The sequence below is a fragment of the Pogoniulus pusillus genome, chromosome 10 (genome assembly GCF_015220805.1).
Source record: "Pogoniulus pusillus isolate bPogPus1 chromosome 10, bPogPus1.pri, whole genome shotgun sequence".
Classification (NCBI taxonomy): domain Eukaryota; kingdom Metazoa; phylum Chordata; class Aves; order Piciformes; family Lybiidae; genus Pogoniulus; species Pogoniulus pusillus.
The window spans coordinates 12,129,443-12,142,759 of NC_087273.1; the positions used below are offsets into that span (position 1 = coordinate 12,129,443).

Below are 13,317 nucleotides of genomic sequence, written 5' to 3' on the forward strand. Positions count from 1 at the left end.
GTTCTGTGCTAGCTCAGCATTCCAGATTGAAGAGATTAATGGGCAAGACATCTCACCTAGTATGATTGTGAGTCTTTCCTACCTGCAGGGGTCAGGAAATGGGATTAGAACAGGAAGAGAGAAGTGACATGCATCATAGCTAAACAACATCATCAGTCCTTTCCTGTAGCAGCCTTAGAAAAAGTACAACTCTGATAGGCTCTGGGATTCCCCATATCAGTTACAGCTTCAAATTTCCCTTTCTGAATCGAAGTGGTTAGCACCACAAACTTTTAATCAGCGTAGGGGAAGAAGGAGAGTCGTTGCAGGACAGACTACTGCACCTAAGGATTTGTCTCTTAGAAAAGTGAAGATGAAATGTACCTGGTCAATCATTTAACACTTGGAAATTATTTTTCAGAATTTACTTTTCATTGCAATCAGACCAAGTAAGAAAGCACACAAAGTCCTTAACTTGCAAAACAGTTTTATTTCACACTTGTACAAACATGGTAGACATTTCAAACACTTAAAGAGTATGATAGGTTACATCTGCTGCCACTGAATATGGTAATAGGGGACTTCACAGGTTTTCCAGGGTCCTAAACAGTCCCTGTTCTCCTGTGGGTTTAAGACTACTTCTCTACAGGTTAGAGAAGGTCTCTTTAGAGTTGTTTGGAGTACAAAACTTGGGGGACTGGGGTAGAATGTACCAAGTCCACATCTGCACACTGAGAAGATAGGTAAATGAACACTTCTGAAGCTAATTTTCCCCCTGCTGGGTCCTTACAGCTCATGAGAACTGAAGCAGCTCCAGGACCTGACTCTTCCTTCCTTCTACAAACCTTCCTAGTGCTGTCAAGCAGCAGAAGCTGTCTGAAGAAAAGGGATCTTAACAGGTACTGCTGAAAAACTCTTCTTTCCCTCCTCTTCCCACTGAACCTGTCTGACATTTTGCTACTTATCTGTGAGCAGTAACAAACTCTTCAGACACCTAACTGGACAGAGACACAATTTAGGATCACACCTTTTCCCTGCAGTTTTCAACCCAATTGTCTAAGTAGGACCCAAGAACGAACCCTCCTGCAGAACCACAGTCAGATGTCATGTTGTGTGTCACTGCTTTGTCACCACAGTACAGATGGAAATGTGACTCTCCAGCAAGCCCCAGAGTGACAGTGTCTGCAGTGGTTAAGAAAACGGAGGTACTTCTGGAAAAACCCAAACCTGTGATGTCTGAAATGAATTTGTTTTGTGTGGATCTGAATGTATTTGGTGTTCTACAGATATCCAAGCCGAGCTGCTTTTTCACTTCAGATGTGAGCACTCCCTGCAACTTAAATGTAATGGTGAAAGGCAAAATTCACCCTAGTGCAGAACTGAACTTTTTAGGTACCCATAATCCTGGCATAACAGCAGGTCTGAAATGTCCTGGGAGTAAGAACAACAGCACAAGATTGCTCACTGGTTATACAATAAAGTTTGATAATCCAAGCAGGTTACATTTGAGTAAGTTTTCAGATCATCAGAAGAACAGCTACAGATGGCACACAGCTCCAAATGGAAAACCAAACCTGGGTGTCTATGTTTGCTTCCCACAAGGTCCAAAACCAACTTGCTATGGGAAAATAAGTGTTTCATACAGAATTAAAGACAGATAAGCAGCAGATTTAGTCTTCCATTGACATAAACAAAAGGAGGCATATACCAAAAGATAACCTAAAAGCCTTAAAAACAATAAAAATGCTGTGCTTGTACCTTTATTCTGTCACATTAGGAAAGTCAATAGTGGCCTTTCCTAGCAGCAATGGGAATCTTCACACCTCGAGTGAAATGTCTTTTACTTAAATTCTTGAAACACAGCATTTTTTACCCAAAATGGCAATCAGTATAATTGTCAAAGGGGAGGGTCTGACCTGCCTTGCAGATTCTGGTCATCCTTCCTTTTTCACTTCTGCAGTATCTTAACTTTAAACAGTTGTGGGTACTGAAACACCTCCTTCCCAATTAACTTTGCTAAAAAAAAAGAACCAAAAAACTCTCCTTTCATACTCTATATGGCAGAAAACACACAGGAGATACAAGCCCAGTTTTTAAGGTTTTCTTTTTTTTTTTTTTAAGGTCTTTTCCAGGTTATCTTTTGGAGCAGCTGTAGAGCAAGGCAACAAATACTAATACAAGCTCATTTTCTTCATGATTCTCAGAAACTCTTGCTCGCTTACTTCTCCATCTCCATCTCGATCAGCTTCATCAATCATCTCCTACAAAACACATTGTATAGTTCATCAGGCACTGAACTCTAACACAAGATGAAAACATGTCCATTAAAACAACAGTAATCAAAAGCACCTCATGTGAAAAACTGTGTATTTGATTACTCTTCATCTCTCTGACCTCTCAGCCCTTTTTGGATAGGCATGTATTTCCACCCATCCTTAGGAGCTCTGGCAAATCAGAATTTACCTGCAGTTCTTCATCTGTTAAATTTTCTCCCAGCTCCTTGGCGACTCTTTTCAAGTTCTTGAATGAAATTTTTCCAGTTCCATCATCATCAAATAATCTGAAAGCTTTCAGGATTTCTTCTTTTGAATCCTTTTCACTCTAAAAGAAAAGTAAAACGTATGTTTATTAGAAAAGACCTGCCACCAAGATGTTCTTTGTCAGTATTTTTTAATGCTTTCACAGGAATTCCTTTCTTAAGAATTCCTACCATTTTTTGTGTCATCATAGCCAAAAAGTCTTCAAAGTCAATGGTGCCACTTCCTTCTTTGTCAATATCTGCTATCATTTTCTTGATTTCTTCCTTCTTTGGCTCAAAGCCCAAAGCACGCATCGCAACCTGCACCAAAAAACAGTTCTGTCAGGAGGCCACCAGAATTACTGTCAGCAGCTGCATGAAAGCTTGTTTAACATCGTCCAAAACAGTAATAACTCACTGCAGTGCAAACATCTTGAGTTCTTACCTGCTTGTTTCATCATTCCGAACAGCAATAGGTTTGATATTCCTAAGATTCAGGTGTATATACTCTTTAGATGCATGTAAAACAAGGATATATTTCTGAAACTAAGAGAAGCTTTCTGTGTTTGAATTAGGTAAAGGTTCCAATCTACTTGGTTCCTAAAGAGACAGGATTAGGATTATCAAAACAGGACTTGAGGGAGGGTGGAGACTGGGGATGTGATCTCACTCCATTGAAATGAAGGGCAGAATGCCCATGAGTTTTGGTGGGGGCAGAATTACATGCAGTTAACTGACACAATCCAATACAGACAGACAGAAAAAAATCTATATGTACAGTTCTTGGCACTTCTGGCTAGGTGGAGGGGAGGGTGGGAACTGACAATACTCTCTAAGTGTCTCAGCCTCAGCAAAGCTGACGTGAGGGAATGAAAAGCAAACTACTAAGCCTTACAGACACATGCAAAACATTACTGTAAATGGAGTGGATAAAATTGTCCTGCAAATGCTTCATGTTTACATTGTTTAAAACCAGCCTAGAACAATTTTGCTACTTGGGTGTTCATGAGCAATTTCACAATCCTGATGTGCCAGATGATTACAGCATATTGAATTGAGAGACTGAAGTTTCAAGAACATGCAACTAGAGGAAGATTTGAAGTGTGAGTATTTGTCCTTCCTGTATGTTCCAGTGGAAATCAATAGTTAATATTAGGCAGAAATTTTCTTCCTAAGCATTCTTCTGCTGCAAAGTGACAACTCACTAGAAACGTAACATTTCATTGAAGTGTGTTTTCTGGCCAGTTTCTTGCAGTGGGACAACTGAAAATGTTCCAGTTGGGCTGTTAGAGGAGAACAGTTTTTGCTATATAACAGCAATTATTTTGAATTGATAGAATCACAGAATCAACCAGGTTGGAAGAGACCTTCAAGATCATCCAGTCATTTTGAAAAAAGAAAAGTGGTGTTAAATGGCTGATGTTAAATCATTTCAGTCCATTTTAAGAACTACAGTTTGACATCTATCATCTGTGTCCAGAGAACATACTTTCCTTACCCAAGCATAAGTGCTTCCAAATACATCCTGAGATAAGCCACAGGCTTAGGTAACTCAAGCTTGTAGGTTACATATGCAGAAATTGAGGCAGAGTGATTGCATGTGAGAAGGAAATGACTGAGATAGAAGATTCATGCTTAAAAAAAGATCAGACATAAAAACATACAGAAAGAACTGAGAATAATCTTCTCCCTTGTGCAATACTGTGTGTATGCACATACACTACCTAAATAGCTACTGAAGTGCAACTCTCTGTTTTGTTTTTTAAATTAAAAACCAGGTAATTTGTGGGGCTACAGTTTTGAGAGCAGAGAGATCTCCAGCCAAGAAAAAGAAGTTTGAAAACCTTCAGTTCTTTTACGTCGATGCTTCCAGATCCATCGGTATCAAACAAATCGAAAGCTTCTCTGATCTCCTGCTTTTGCTCTTCTGTGAGTTCAGGTTTCAAGCCACTTTTCTTCCGCTGGGCTGTACCTAAGCCAGGTTTTCTGTAGTTTGAAGCCTTCAGAAAGTGAAGGAGAGAAAAGGTAAGAAAGAGCCCACTCTGGGGAACATTTAAACCACAGCAAAAATTGTAAATAACAGTAAAGCTGTAGCAGAAGTTTTACTGCAAGTAGTAGACACTGGAGTTTTACACGTACTTTCTTCAGTTATTTTAGAAAGAAGACAAGCTGAAGACTTTGTTACTGGGTAATACACATTTGAGCATCATGTTTTCATCAATTACAGTACTGCCAGAAAAAAACAGTGGGCAGTCTGAAAACAAACAATCCACTGATGTGACTAAGACCCCCTGCACCTCCTGCTGGTTGCTGTGATGTGTCAGAACTGGTTTCACCTGGAAAACGTGAGTCATTCTCATAGCTAAAAAAAGGCTGATTTTATAGGATCTTGAGTAGGTGGGACTCAGATTCAGCCACTCCTCAAAGTCAGTGCTGAGATGCTGTGTCTGAAAGTTTGTATTCTGTTGAAACAAAGTTTAAAAGGAGTGCCTATCAACAAGCTGTAGTGCTAGGTAACAACATGCTGTGGTAGCAGTGAGATCAACACAAAATCTGTCCCCTAAGAACTAATCGGCTTGTGCTGAGCTGGTACATTATTACCCAGGGCACTTGAACCTTTCCACCTTCTGGTGTAAGCTAGTGCAGTACGCAGTGTTCCCCACACACACTACTGAGCAGGAAAGATGTTCTCATATATAGTTTTCTTGTAAAGCAGCAGCAGCAAGAGTTTGAGTGTTTGGTCTTCAATCTGCACAGATTCATGGAAAGATGGGCAGTCCCTCTCACTGCCAACTTCAACTGTTAGGGCTTTATAGAATAAAACAAATACAAGGAAAGGCATTTTCCTCACTGCTGCTGAGCAATTTTTTACCTCTGCTGAATGGTTAGTATTTTTTGGCTGGGATCTCTCTTTTAAATACCCAGTATGTAACGCAGAAGATTCTATTTTGTTGTGTTTGGAAATAAAATTTCATTTTTCTACTGTGATCCAGGTCACATTGCAGACCACTTTGCCTGGCTTAACACTGACTTTCCCCTACTATTAGCAGAGGCATTAGTTACAGATTCCACTATGGGACTAACCCATGAGACCTTTTCCTAATAAAAAGTACTAACACACTACATTCTGCATGTACAAGCCTAGTGCACATGTCCACAATCCTGAAGAGTGGCATGTGCATTTCTTCCTCTTCCATTTATATCAAAACTCAGTTGCTCAAATCAATTTCATGTTTTGGGTAAGGAAGTTCTTCACTCTGAGGGTGGTGAGACACAGGTAGTGCAGTGAGGCTTCCTGAAAGTGTCCAAAGCCAAGTTTTATGAGCAACCTGATCTAGTGGAAGGTGTCGCTGCTTCCCTGCAACGAGTTTGGAATGAAACGTTTAAGGTCCCTTCCAACCCAAACCAGTCAGTGATCCTCTCGCCTCACCAGTGCCATTTAAGATAGCTATGTACTATAGGGGTCCGGGTGCAGAGAAAAGGAATCAAGCTGTGCTACGAATAACCAGGCACATTTCCTCCGGTTCAGCCCACGCTCCCAAAGCAGGTGCCCTATTCTGCAACTGCTGGGGATGTTTTTCATATTGCTAAGTTTGGGGGAGGGATGGGGGGGGGGAGGGTGCTTCTCCCTTCTTGGCCAGGATGTTGACTTCCGCGTTGGGTGAGGAAACCAAGCAGCAAAGACGGCCTCGGCCTCCTCACACCTCTTGGCTCCCGACAGCAGCCAGCGATCAGCGGAGGGTTCCGTGAAAGCCGCGTTCTGGCCACGGCCACACGGGAAGGCGCAGAGGGGCTCGGGCGGGAGTTTGCGGAGAGCGGCGAGGGGAAGGGGAGCCCGCGGTGAGGGGAAGAAAGGCGCTCACCATCTGGCCGCGGGGACGCCGCTCCGGCTCGGCTTGGGACGCTCAGCCCCGCTGCCACCAACGGCCCAGCCAACCGCCCGCCGCCAGCGCCGGCTGCCCAATCAGCGAGACGGACGTAGCAGAGAGCCCGCCCCCTCCCTTAGTTTAGGCCAATGGCAGTGGACGGATCCGTGACGTCACAAGAGCGCGGACCCGCCCCCTCGCCGGACACCCAAGCAAGCGGCGCCGGCGGTGTCCTGGCAACGCGGCGCGCGGCGGCTCTTGGCGGCCGCGGCTGGCCTCAGCCTGCTTCGCCTCTGCCCGCTTCGCCTCAGCCCATCTCTGCCCGCCTCAGCCCGCCCCGCCTCAGCCCGCTTCGCCTCAGCCCATCTCTGCCCGCCTCAGCCCGCCTCGCCTCAGCCCATCTCTGCCCGCCTCAGCCCGCCTCGCCTCAGCCCGCCTCAGCCCATCTCTGCCCGCCTCAGCCCGCCGGCCTCGCCTCAGCTCGCTTCGCCTCAGCCCGCCTCAGCCCACCTCTGCCCGCCTCAGCCCGCTTCGCCTCAGCCCTCCCCGCCTCGGCCCGCCTCGCCTCAGCATGGCCGAGCCGGTGAGGAACGCTGCCCGGCGGCTGTGGGGCTGCTGTGAAGCCCTTCAGCTGGCAAGGAAGCAGCTAGGCCGTCTCCAGGCCTGAGCAGGTCAGCTCTGCGGCGCTTGCAGAGCGGCCTCAGTTCCTCCCCTACGCCTCTCGCTTGTTTGTGGGCTGCTTGCCACTTCCAGGCTGCGAGCGACGCCGGGCTGGTTCACCATGGGTGTTTGAGGCCAGTTGCACCGCTAGTGATAAGAGAATTGGCTCTTAGGTAGGCCAGGTAAGTTGTGGTCGTTACCTGAACAAGTGGTGTAGTTGCAAGCAGAGCATTTTCTACTCGTTTTGCATTGATCGTGTGCCAGTGCTGGCACAAGAGGATGTGTGCACCTGCATGCATGCAAGACTTAGACAACATTTCACAAAAATACATTAATTTAGAAAATTTATTTGATACTGTCTTGGTTTAGATCAACTTTTGTGGTTCAGGTGCTGTAAGACAAGCTGAGTAACAGGTGTTTAGCATACCTCTTGTATCCCAGAGCTTTTCACTTGTGACCCCTAAAACTCACCTGTGCAAACATAAACATGAATCTAAGGTCAAGAGAGAGCATTGCTGGGCCTTTTGGCATGGCTAATGTAGCTCTTTCCTTACTGTTATGAAGAAAACCACAAACTGATTACTTGTTCTTTCTATCAAAACAAGAACAGATTGAGAAATGACCATTGCTAATCAAGAGCTGCTTGAATTATCTCAAACCAAAAACCCTCCTGCCCAAGGAAGCCCAACAAAACTGCCCACAAAAAGGACCATCTCAGTAAATCCTTGTGAGAAATCAGATGGAATTATGTGGTTATTGGTGGAGCTGGGGAAATGTTTCATATTGAATTCCATCGCCCAATGGTAATCACACTTAATTCTTATTATAAGGTAAGAATTCCTGCTAAGAAGAAGGATCAATTATGCCTGTTTATTTCTTTATCATCATTATTATTACTATAAGTACTGGTATGGATATATAGCATGACCAGACCACTATGGCAAGGCATTGCCAAGAAATATTTCTAGAAAAACTCTTAAGCAACTGAGATGGAGGTTTTCAGATGTGCATCCCCAGAGCTCTGCCAGAACTGCCTGCTTATGCAGAAGTTCATTCCTTAAACTGATTATTTTGCATAACTGTAGATGACAATAATTTTATGGTTAATTCCTTTTTTTTGTGCTTAAATCTGTATCTAATAATTGAGGGGAAGTGGTGGTGTCAGTTTGGAGTAAAGTAGTACAAGTCTGTTAGTGTATAGAGGTTATTTTTGGCTGCCTGGTCTGCTCTTTTAATCTTGTCTTCATTTGAGGTAATGTTCAGATGGACCTTCACTGAGCAGAATGAAAAATGCTTTTTTTCTTTTTTTTTTTTTAAATTTGGAGTGGCTATGCAAAAGGTCCTTTAGGGAGGTGAAACAAATTATATGAATCTGAGTGTAAAAGGTGTGTGGCTAAGGCTTACTAATTCTGGTGTGTATACTTCTTCATTCAAAAAAGAAAAAAAAGCTTTAGTTTAATCCCTGTGGTCTGCCACAGGACTGTGGTGTGGAAGAGATTTCAAGGGAAAGAAGGTTTTTTTTTTGACATGTTAAAACTCAGTGGTAGATGAAGACTTTAAAGTCTTGGCAGTTTGCTTTGTGAGGTATGAAGAAGCGGCATTCTTTTCATGCATCTTCAGTGAAGTACTGCTGCTTGCTCGGTGGAATAAAGAATTGGAATAAAATAAGTTTATGTTTTTCCAGATTTGAAGGTTAGAGGCAGTGATGTGACTATTGGAACCAAAAAATGGATCTGTACAGAGCACTTGTTTGGCACATGGTTTTCCATTCTGCTCCAATAGACTTCTCTCCCAAGTAAAACAAATAACTGAAATTCCAAATAGGAAATCAGGAGGGAAATGGTAGTTTTGCACCATCTGTATTGCTTCATGTTTAAGGAATCACAGCACTTCTCACCATGCATTTCTTGTGTAGTGAATGTGCCAGCAATTAAAAATTCCATGGTATGTCAGCAATGCACCACTTCCGAAACTGTGCACAGGATGAAGAACTGTTCTGTTCAGAGAGCCTCCCAGGAGAGCAGTATTCAGTGTTGATCTGTTGGCGATGCCCATTCAGGACTGCCTTAAGGATGGGGCAATAAGTTTGTGTTCTCTTCACAGATGCTGCCTGCTGCCCATGGCTTTCAGGGATGTGAATGCAAGAAGACATATTGGACTTCAGCAGCTTTCATCCTTAGCCCTAGCTGGAAGAACATTACTGGGGCCAATGAAATCATGTAAATTCATTGTGGATGAAAGCACCAACCAAAGCACATTGATTTGCTCTGCTTTTAGACTGATTGAAAGTTTGGATTTAACCAGTGCTGCTGGACAGCTTCTAAATGAAACCATTCAGGCACATAACAAAGAGTTTAAGACTGGGATGAGTACCCTATGTTTTCTTGCTGGTGCGTGGAGCAGTGCTGTGCTGGAGTGCCTCCAGCAGAATGTTCCTGTTTCAGCAATAGTATCTGTGATGTCTGAAGGATTGAACTCTTGCTGTGAGAGAGTCCAATGTCTTCAAAGATCAATACATGATGTCAGTAAAGAGCTGTGTCCTAGCAGCTTTCAAAGCAAAGCTTGCCAAATCGGATGTGGCAGTCGTCTAAATCTTCAGATTTCCTGCTATTTTCAAAAAGAGATTTCTGCACCAGAAAAAGTTTCAATAAACTCTCATTCCCATCGAGAAGGTAATTGTAATTTTGACAAGCATCTGGCCTCGCCTTTGGCAGACTTTGGTTCAGTGGCATCTTTTGTCAAACCATCAGGTGACAAAAGTACATCTCTGATTTCTGGAGGTAGTGTTATCATCTCTGGCTATAACAAACAAAAGTTAACTCATAGCAGATACTTCAGCACTCTAGGAAAAAGCCATTTTTCAAGTCAGCAGGGTACTTTTGAAGGATACCTTTCAGGGTCGTCAGCATATCCATGTCAACGTTCTGGTTTAGGACACTTGGCGGTAGCCCTGAGCCATGGAAATGAGACTAGTGTGAAACTGCTTGAGAGCATCATTGCATATCAGCATGAGCGAGCAGAATACAGTGGCTCTTCTCAGTTTAATGTTGCAGAAATTGTGACATGCTGTTTACTGGGCTTACCTGAAAGCTATTCTTGTGTCTCCCTGGGCTTTGTCACATTAGTATCACCGGAACAAGCCACAGTTGTCAAACACTTTGAAGACAAACCCCTTCGGATTCTGCTAATGGATGGTGACCTCTCTGAACAATATCGTCACTTAGGTTTTAATAGATCATGTAATGTAAGGACCATATTGGAGAGCCCTAGCCTACAGGAAGGCAGAGCAGGAGATTGGTGGCTAAGCAGTATGTTAGATATTCTGATAAGCTTTGAAGTAAACATGGTTTTGGTCAAAGGAAACGTGTGTGAAAACTTAATGGAAAGGTGTGTAGCAAACAGCATCTTGGTAATTGGTTCTGTGACTTGGGATGTGTTACGTGCCTTTGGCAAGGCCACCAGTGCCCAGCCAGTGACATACCTCACCCAGCTGAATGCTGCATGTGTGGGCAGTGGGGCCCAAGTGGAGCTGTGGAAGGCCTGTGATGGGCGTGCAGTGGATCTGGGTGAGCTTGTGCCAGTCAGGGTGAAAGCAGAAGGAACTGGCCTGCTCACAGCTGTACTTTCCACTACTGTGGCTTCGAAGGTGCAGCTCATTGAAGATCAGTTCTGGACTTTAGTGTATCGACTCCATCATGCTTTAAATGACAAGAAGGTTTTTCTTGGTGGTGGTGCAGTGGAGCTCTTGTGCCTTAGTCACATTCAAATGCTTGCAGAACAGCCATCACAGCCAGCCAGCAGAGACATGGTGAAAGAGTTTCCTAGCCCTTGGCTGGCAGCAGCTGGGGTGGAGTACAGATCAGTTGTGCTCCAAGCATTAGCAGGTGGCTGGAAGCACTATCTTTCAGCTGTTTTGTGCAATGCTGCAGAAGCTGCATCTGAGTTGGAAGCCTGCACTGCAATTGATCGTCACCTCAAAAAAGCAGCTGACTGTGGCTCTCCCTCAGCCTATATACTGCAAGAGTTTAAAAGAGGTGCTTTTGTCATGGGTGGTTCTGGTCCTTTTGCTGACTGTGGAGAGGGTTTAAAGGTGTATGATAATGTTACAGCCAAGATGGAAGCATGGCGGAGAGCTCTAGACTTGGTGCTACTGGTGCTTCAAACAGATGCTGAAATTATCACAGGTCCCAAAAGGAATCAGCTGTTGAACTCGTATGAGTCAAGTGAATTTATGTTTCTGTAGGACTTGCAGGCTTTATTTGTAAGTCTAGGAGTCAGTGAAGGAAGTCCAAGTCCAACCTACATTTCTTCACAGTTTATAAAGCAAACATTCAAGTATGATCGATCAGGACTTCAGAGTGCAACACCAGAAATCAGAACTTGAGATAGTCACAAGGTAGATAAATCTTCCCATTTCTAGAAATAAGAGTTAAGAAATATCACTTTGGGGCTTACCTCTAACCCCAGCAGTGAGTTTTTAAGTGATGGTATTGTCTGGATGAATGGATAAATCCAGTCAAACTGACTAACCTTACTTAGCAAAGGAGATGAGCAGTGTTTTTTCAGTGCAACGAAAAGCATTTTATTGGGTACATGGTGAGTCTAATTAGAAGAATGCTTGATACCTTGGATACACTTATGTTCTGAACATGCACTGTCTGTACAAGATAGTTGGACTTGTGTTCTGTAAATTCTTGTTTAATGCCTTCTAAAGTAGGGTGGAGATTTCTTAAGTACCATTGGTATACTTGTGTTCAATGAAAGAATATACATAATGTAATTAATTTTTCATTGATATCTTCCTCTTAATTTCTGAATGTTGCAAATGTAAGAGTTGCACTTGCAATAATTTATGAGATTGTCGTAGTAGATTCTACTTTTCTGTATTTGTATGGGCAATATGTCTCCTATTTTCAAATACATATCCTTTGGGATTTCTCCTGTTGTGACATAAATTCGAGCTGAATCTTCCCTTTGATGTTTCTACACAAAGTGTTCTTTTACATTGCCAGTCGCAGTTTTAGATGATTTGCTTTGAGCTCTTTTACCTATACTTGGAGAGGTCAAAACATTGTGTTTTAGCTGCTGTCTAAAAACTGTAAACAAGTCAATCGTGGTGATTGATGCAAGGCATTTTTACTGTGCTTCAGCACTTAACATTTGAGAGCAGAGCCACAGAGAACTGGCACTTTGTTGCAAGACAGGGCTGTGTAACTATGGAGATACTGTATCTGAATTTGGTGTTCTGAATCATACTTGAAGTGACATGTCTGACCAGGCTGGTGAAAACAGCATGGAAAAATAATGGAAATTGGGATACTAAAATGGATTCTTGCTTTAGGAACTTTCTCATTAAAAAGCTAATGGCTGGCAGTGCTTATTAAGCACTTCCTCATGATTGCTGCTGCTGGTGGTCTGCAGTCCTAATGCTTCTGTGATGAAAACTAAGAACTGGGGTGGGCTGAAGAGTGTTTTTGGGGTCTGAGTGGAAAAACAGACAGAAAGCAAGTGGTTAATTTACTGGTAGAACTTTTTCTGCTACTTAATTACTGCTGTAAATGTAGTTTTTCTTTTGAACTTCTTTTCCTTGCATTATCTCTCCACTGCAGAAGACGCCTCAGAGAAGAGCCATCAGCTGCCTCAAACCCCCATGACCACTGGCAGTGCCCCAGTTGACTTGTATTGGGCCTTAACACAGTGTCCTGTGGAATTGCTGTTAGCTCATGGTATGCCCTTCCCCTCTACTGCCTAACTCCTGAGCACTTAATACTAAAAATGAAAGACTGTTAGTGAATGGCTGCCCTGTGGTGCCAGCACTTTGACATTCTACCCCATTATAGTTGCCAGTAGATATTTGACAGTATCTGATATTTTCTACTTATTCTCCAAAATGTTTTTTGCTTCCTTTGATGTCTTCATCCCTATAACACAAAACTCCACAACCTACACCACATTCTGCTAAACTGAGCCCTTTCTGAGGCTAGCTGGCTCTGTAGCTGGGAGTTCCCTGGAAAGGTGGGCTGCTGAGGTTTTTAATTAACCTTAGGCATGAGATTAAATTGCCTGTGTAGAAATGGCAAGAAGAATTTTATGAAGAATCTATCTAAATGTGTTTTATCCTGGAGCTTTCTTCCACACTGGTATCAGATCTGATCTTTCATAATATGTTCACACTAGGTGCCTCTGATAGCCCAATTCTCTGTTGTCTCAAAAAAAAGTGGGGCAGGGCCGATAGCCTCAAACAACGTGTGACATAGGCTAGTCTTGAGTTAGGCAGGGGGGATGGCCTTAATA

At 43.3% G+C, this 13,317-nt stretch overlaps 2 protein-coding genes across 3 annotated transcripts; one reads left to right on the top strand and one right to left on the bottom strand.

The window, feature by feature from the left end:
• Positions 1-449: 449 nt before the first annotated feature.
• On the bottom strand, positions 450-6,461 carry LOC135178748 (uncharacterized). The gene is made up of 5 exons (XM_064149942.1): positions 6,361-6,461; positions 4,342-4,497; positions 2,690-2,818; positions 2,443-2,580; positions 450-2,240 (listed from the first exon to the last, which is right to left on the bottom strand). Exons 1-5 carry the CDS (start codon positions 6,361-6,363, stop codon positions 2,151-2,153), a joined length of 516 nt encoding a protein of 171 aa, XP_064006012.1. The 5' UTR covers positions 6,364-6,461; the 3' UTR covers positions 450-2,150.
• Positions 6,462-6,914: 453 nt separating this feature from the next.
• Positions 6,915-12,421, top strand: BBS12 (Bardet-Biedl syndrome 12). 2 transcript variants are annotated; one of them, XM_064149941.1, is made up of 2 exons: positions 6,915-7,205; positions 9,127-12,421. In XM_064149941.1, exon 2 carries the CDS (start codon positions 9,143-9,145, stop codon positions 11,264-11,266), a length of 2,124 nt encoding a protein of 707 aa, XP_064006011.1. In that variant the 5' UTR covers positions 6,915-7,205; positions 9,127-9,142; the 3' UTR covers positions 11,267-12,421. The 2 variants fall into 2 exon arrangements, with proteins under 2 accessions (XP_064006011.1, XP_064006009.1); XM_064149939.1 differs by lacking the exon at positions 6,915-7,205 and having other exon boundaries at positions 8,430-12,421.
• The last annotated feature ends 896 nt before the right edge of the window (positions 12,422-13,317 follow it).

Bases quoted from the DNA above. Each gene is read 5' to 3' on its own strand.
- LOC135178748 (XM_064149942.1), bottom strand. The intron at 2,819-4,341 runs GTTTTCAAACTT...TTTTTGGTGCAG, and splicing joins TCGACGTAAAAGAACTGAAG to GTTGCGATGCGTGCTTTGGG. The intron at 2,241-2,442 runs GTAAATTCTGAT...TGTGTTTTGTAG, and splicing joins TAACAGATGAAGAACTGCAG to GAGATGATTGATGAAGCTGA.
- BBS12 (XM_064149939.1), top strand. From the start codon at position 9,071: ATGCCCATTCAGGACTGCCTTAAGGATGGGGCAATAAGTTTGTGTTCT.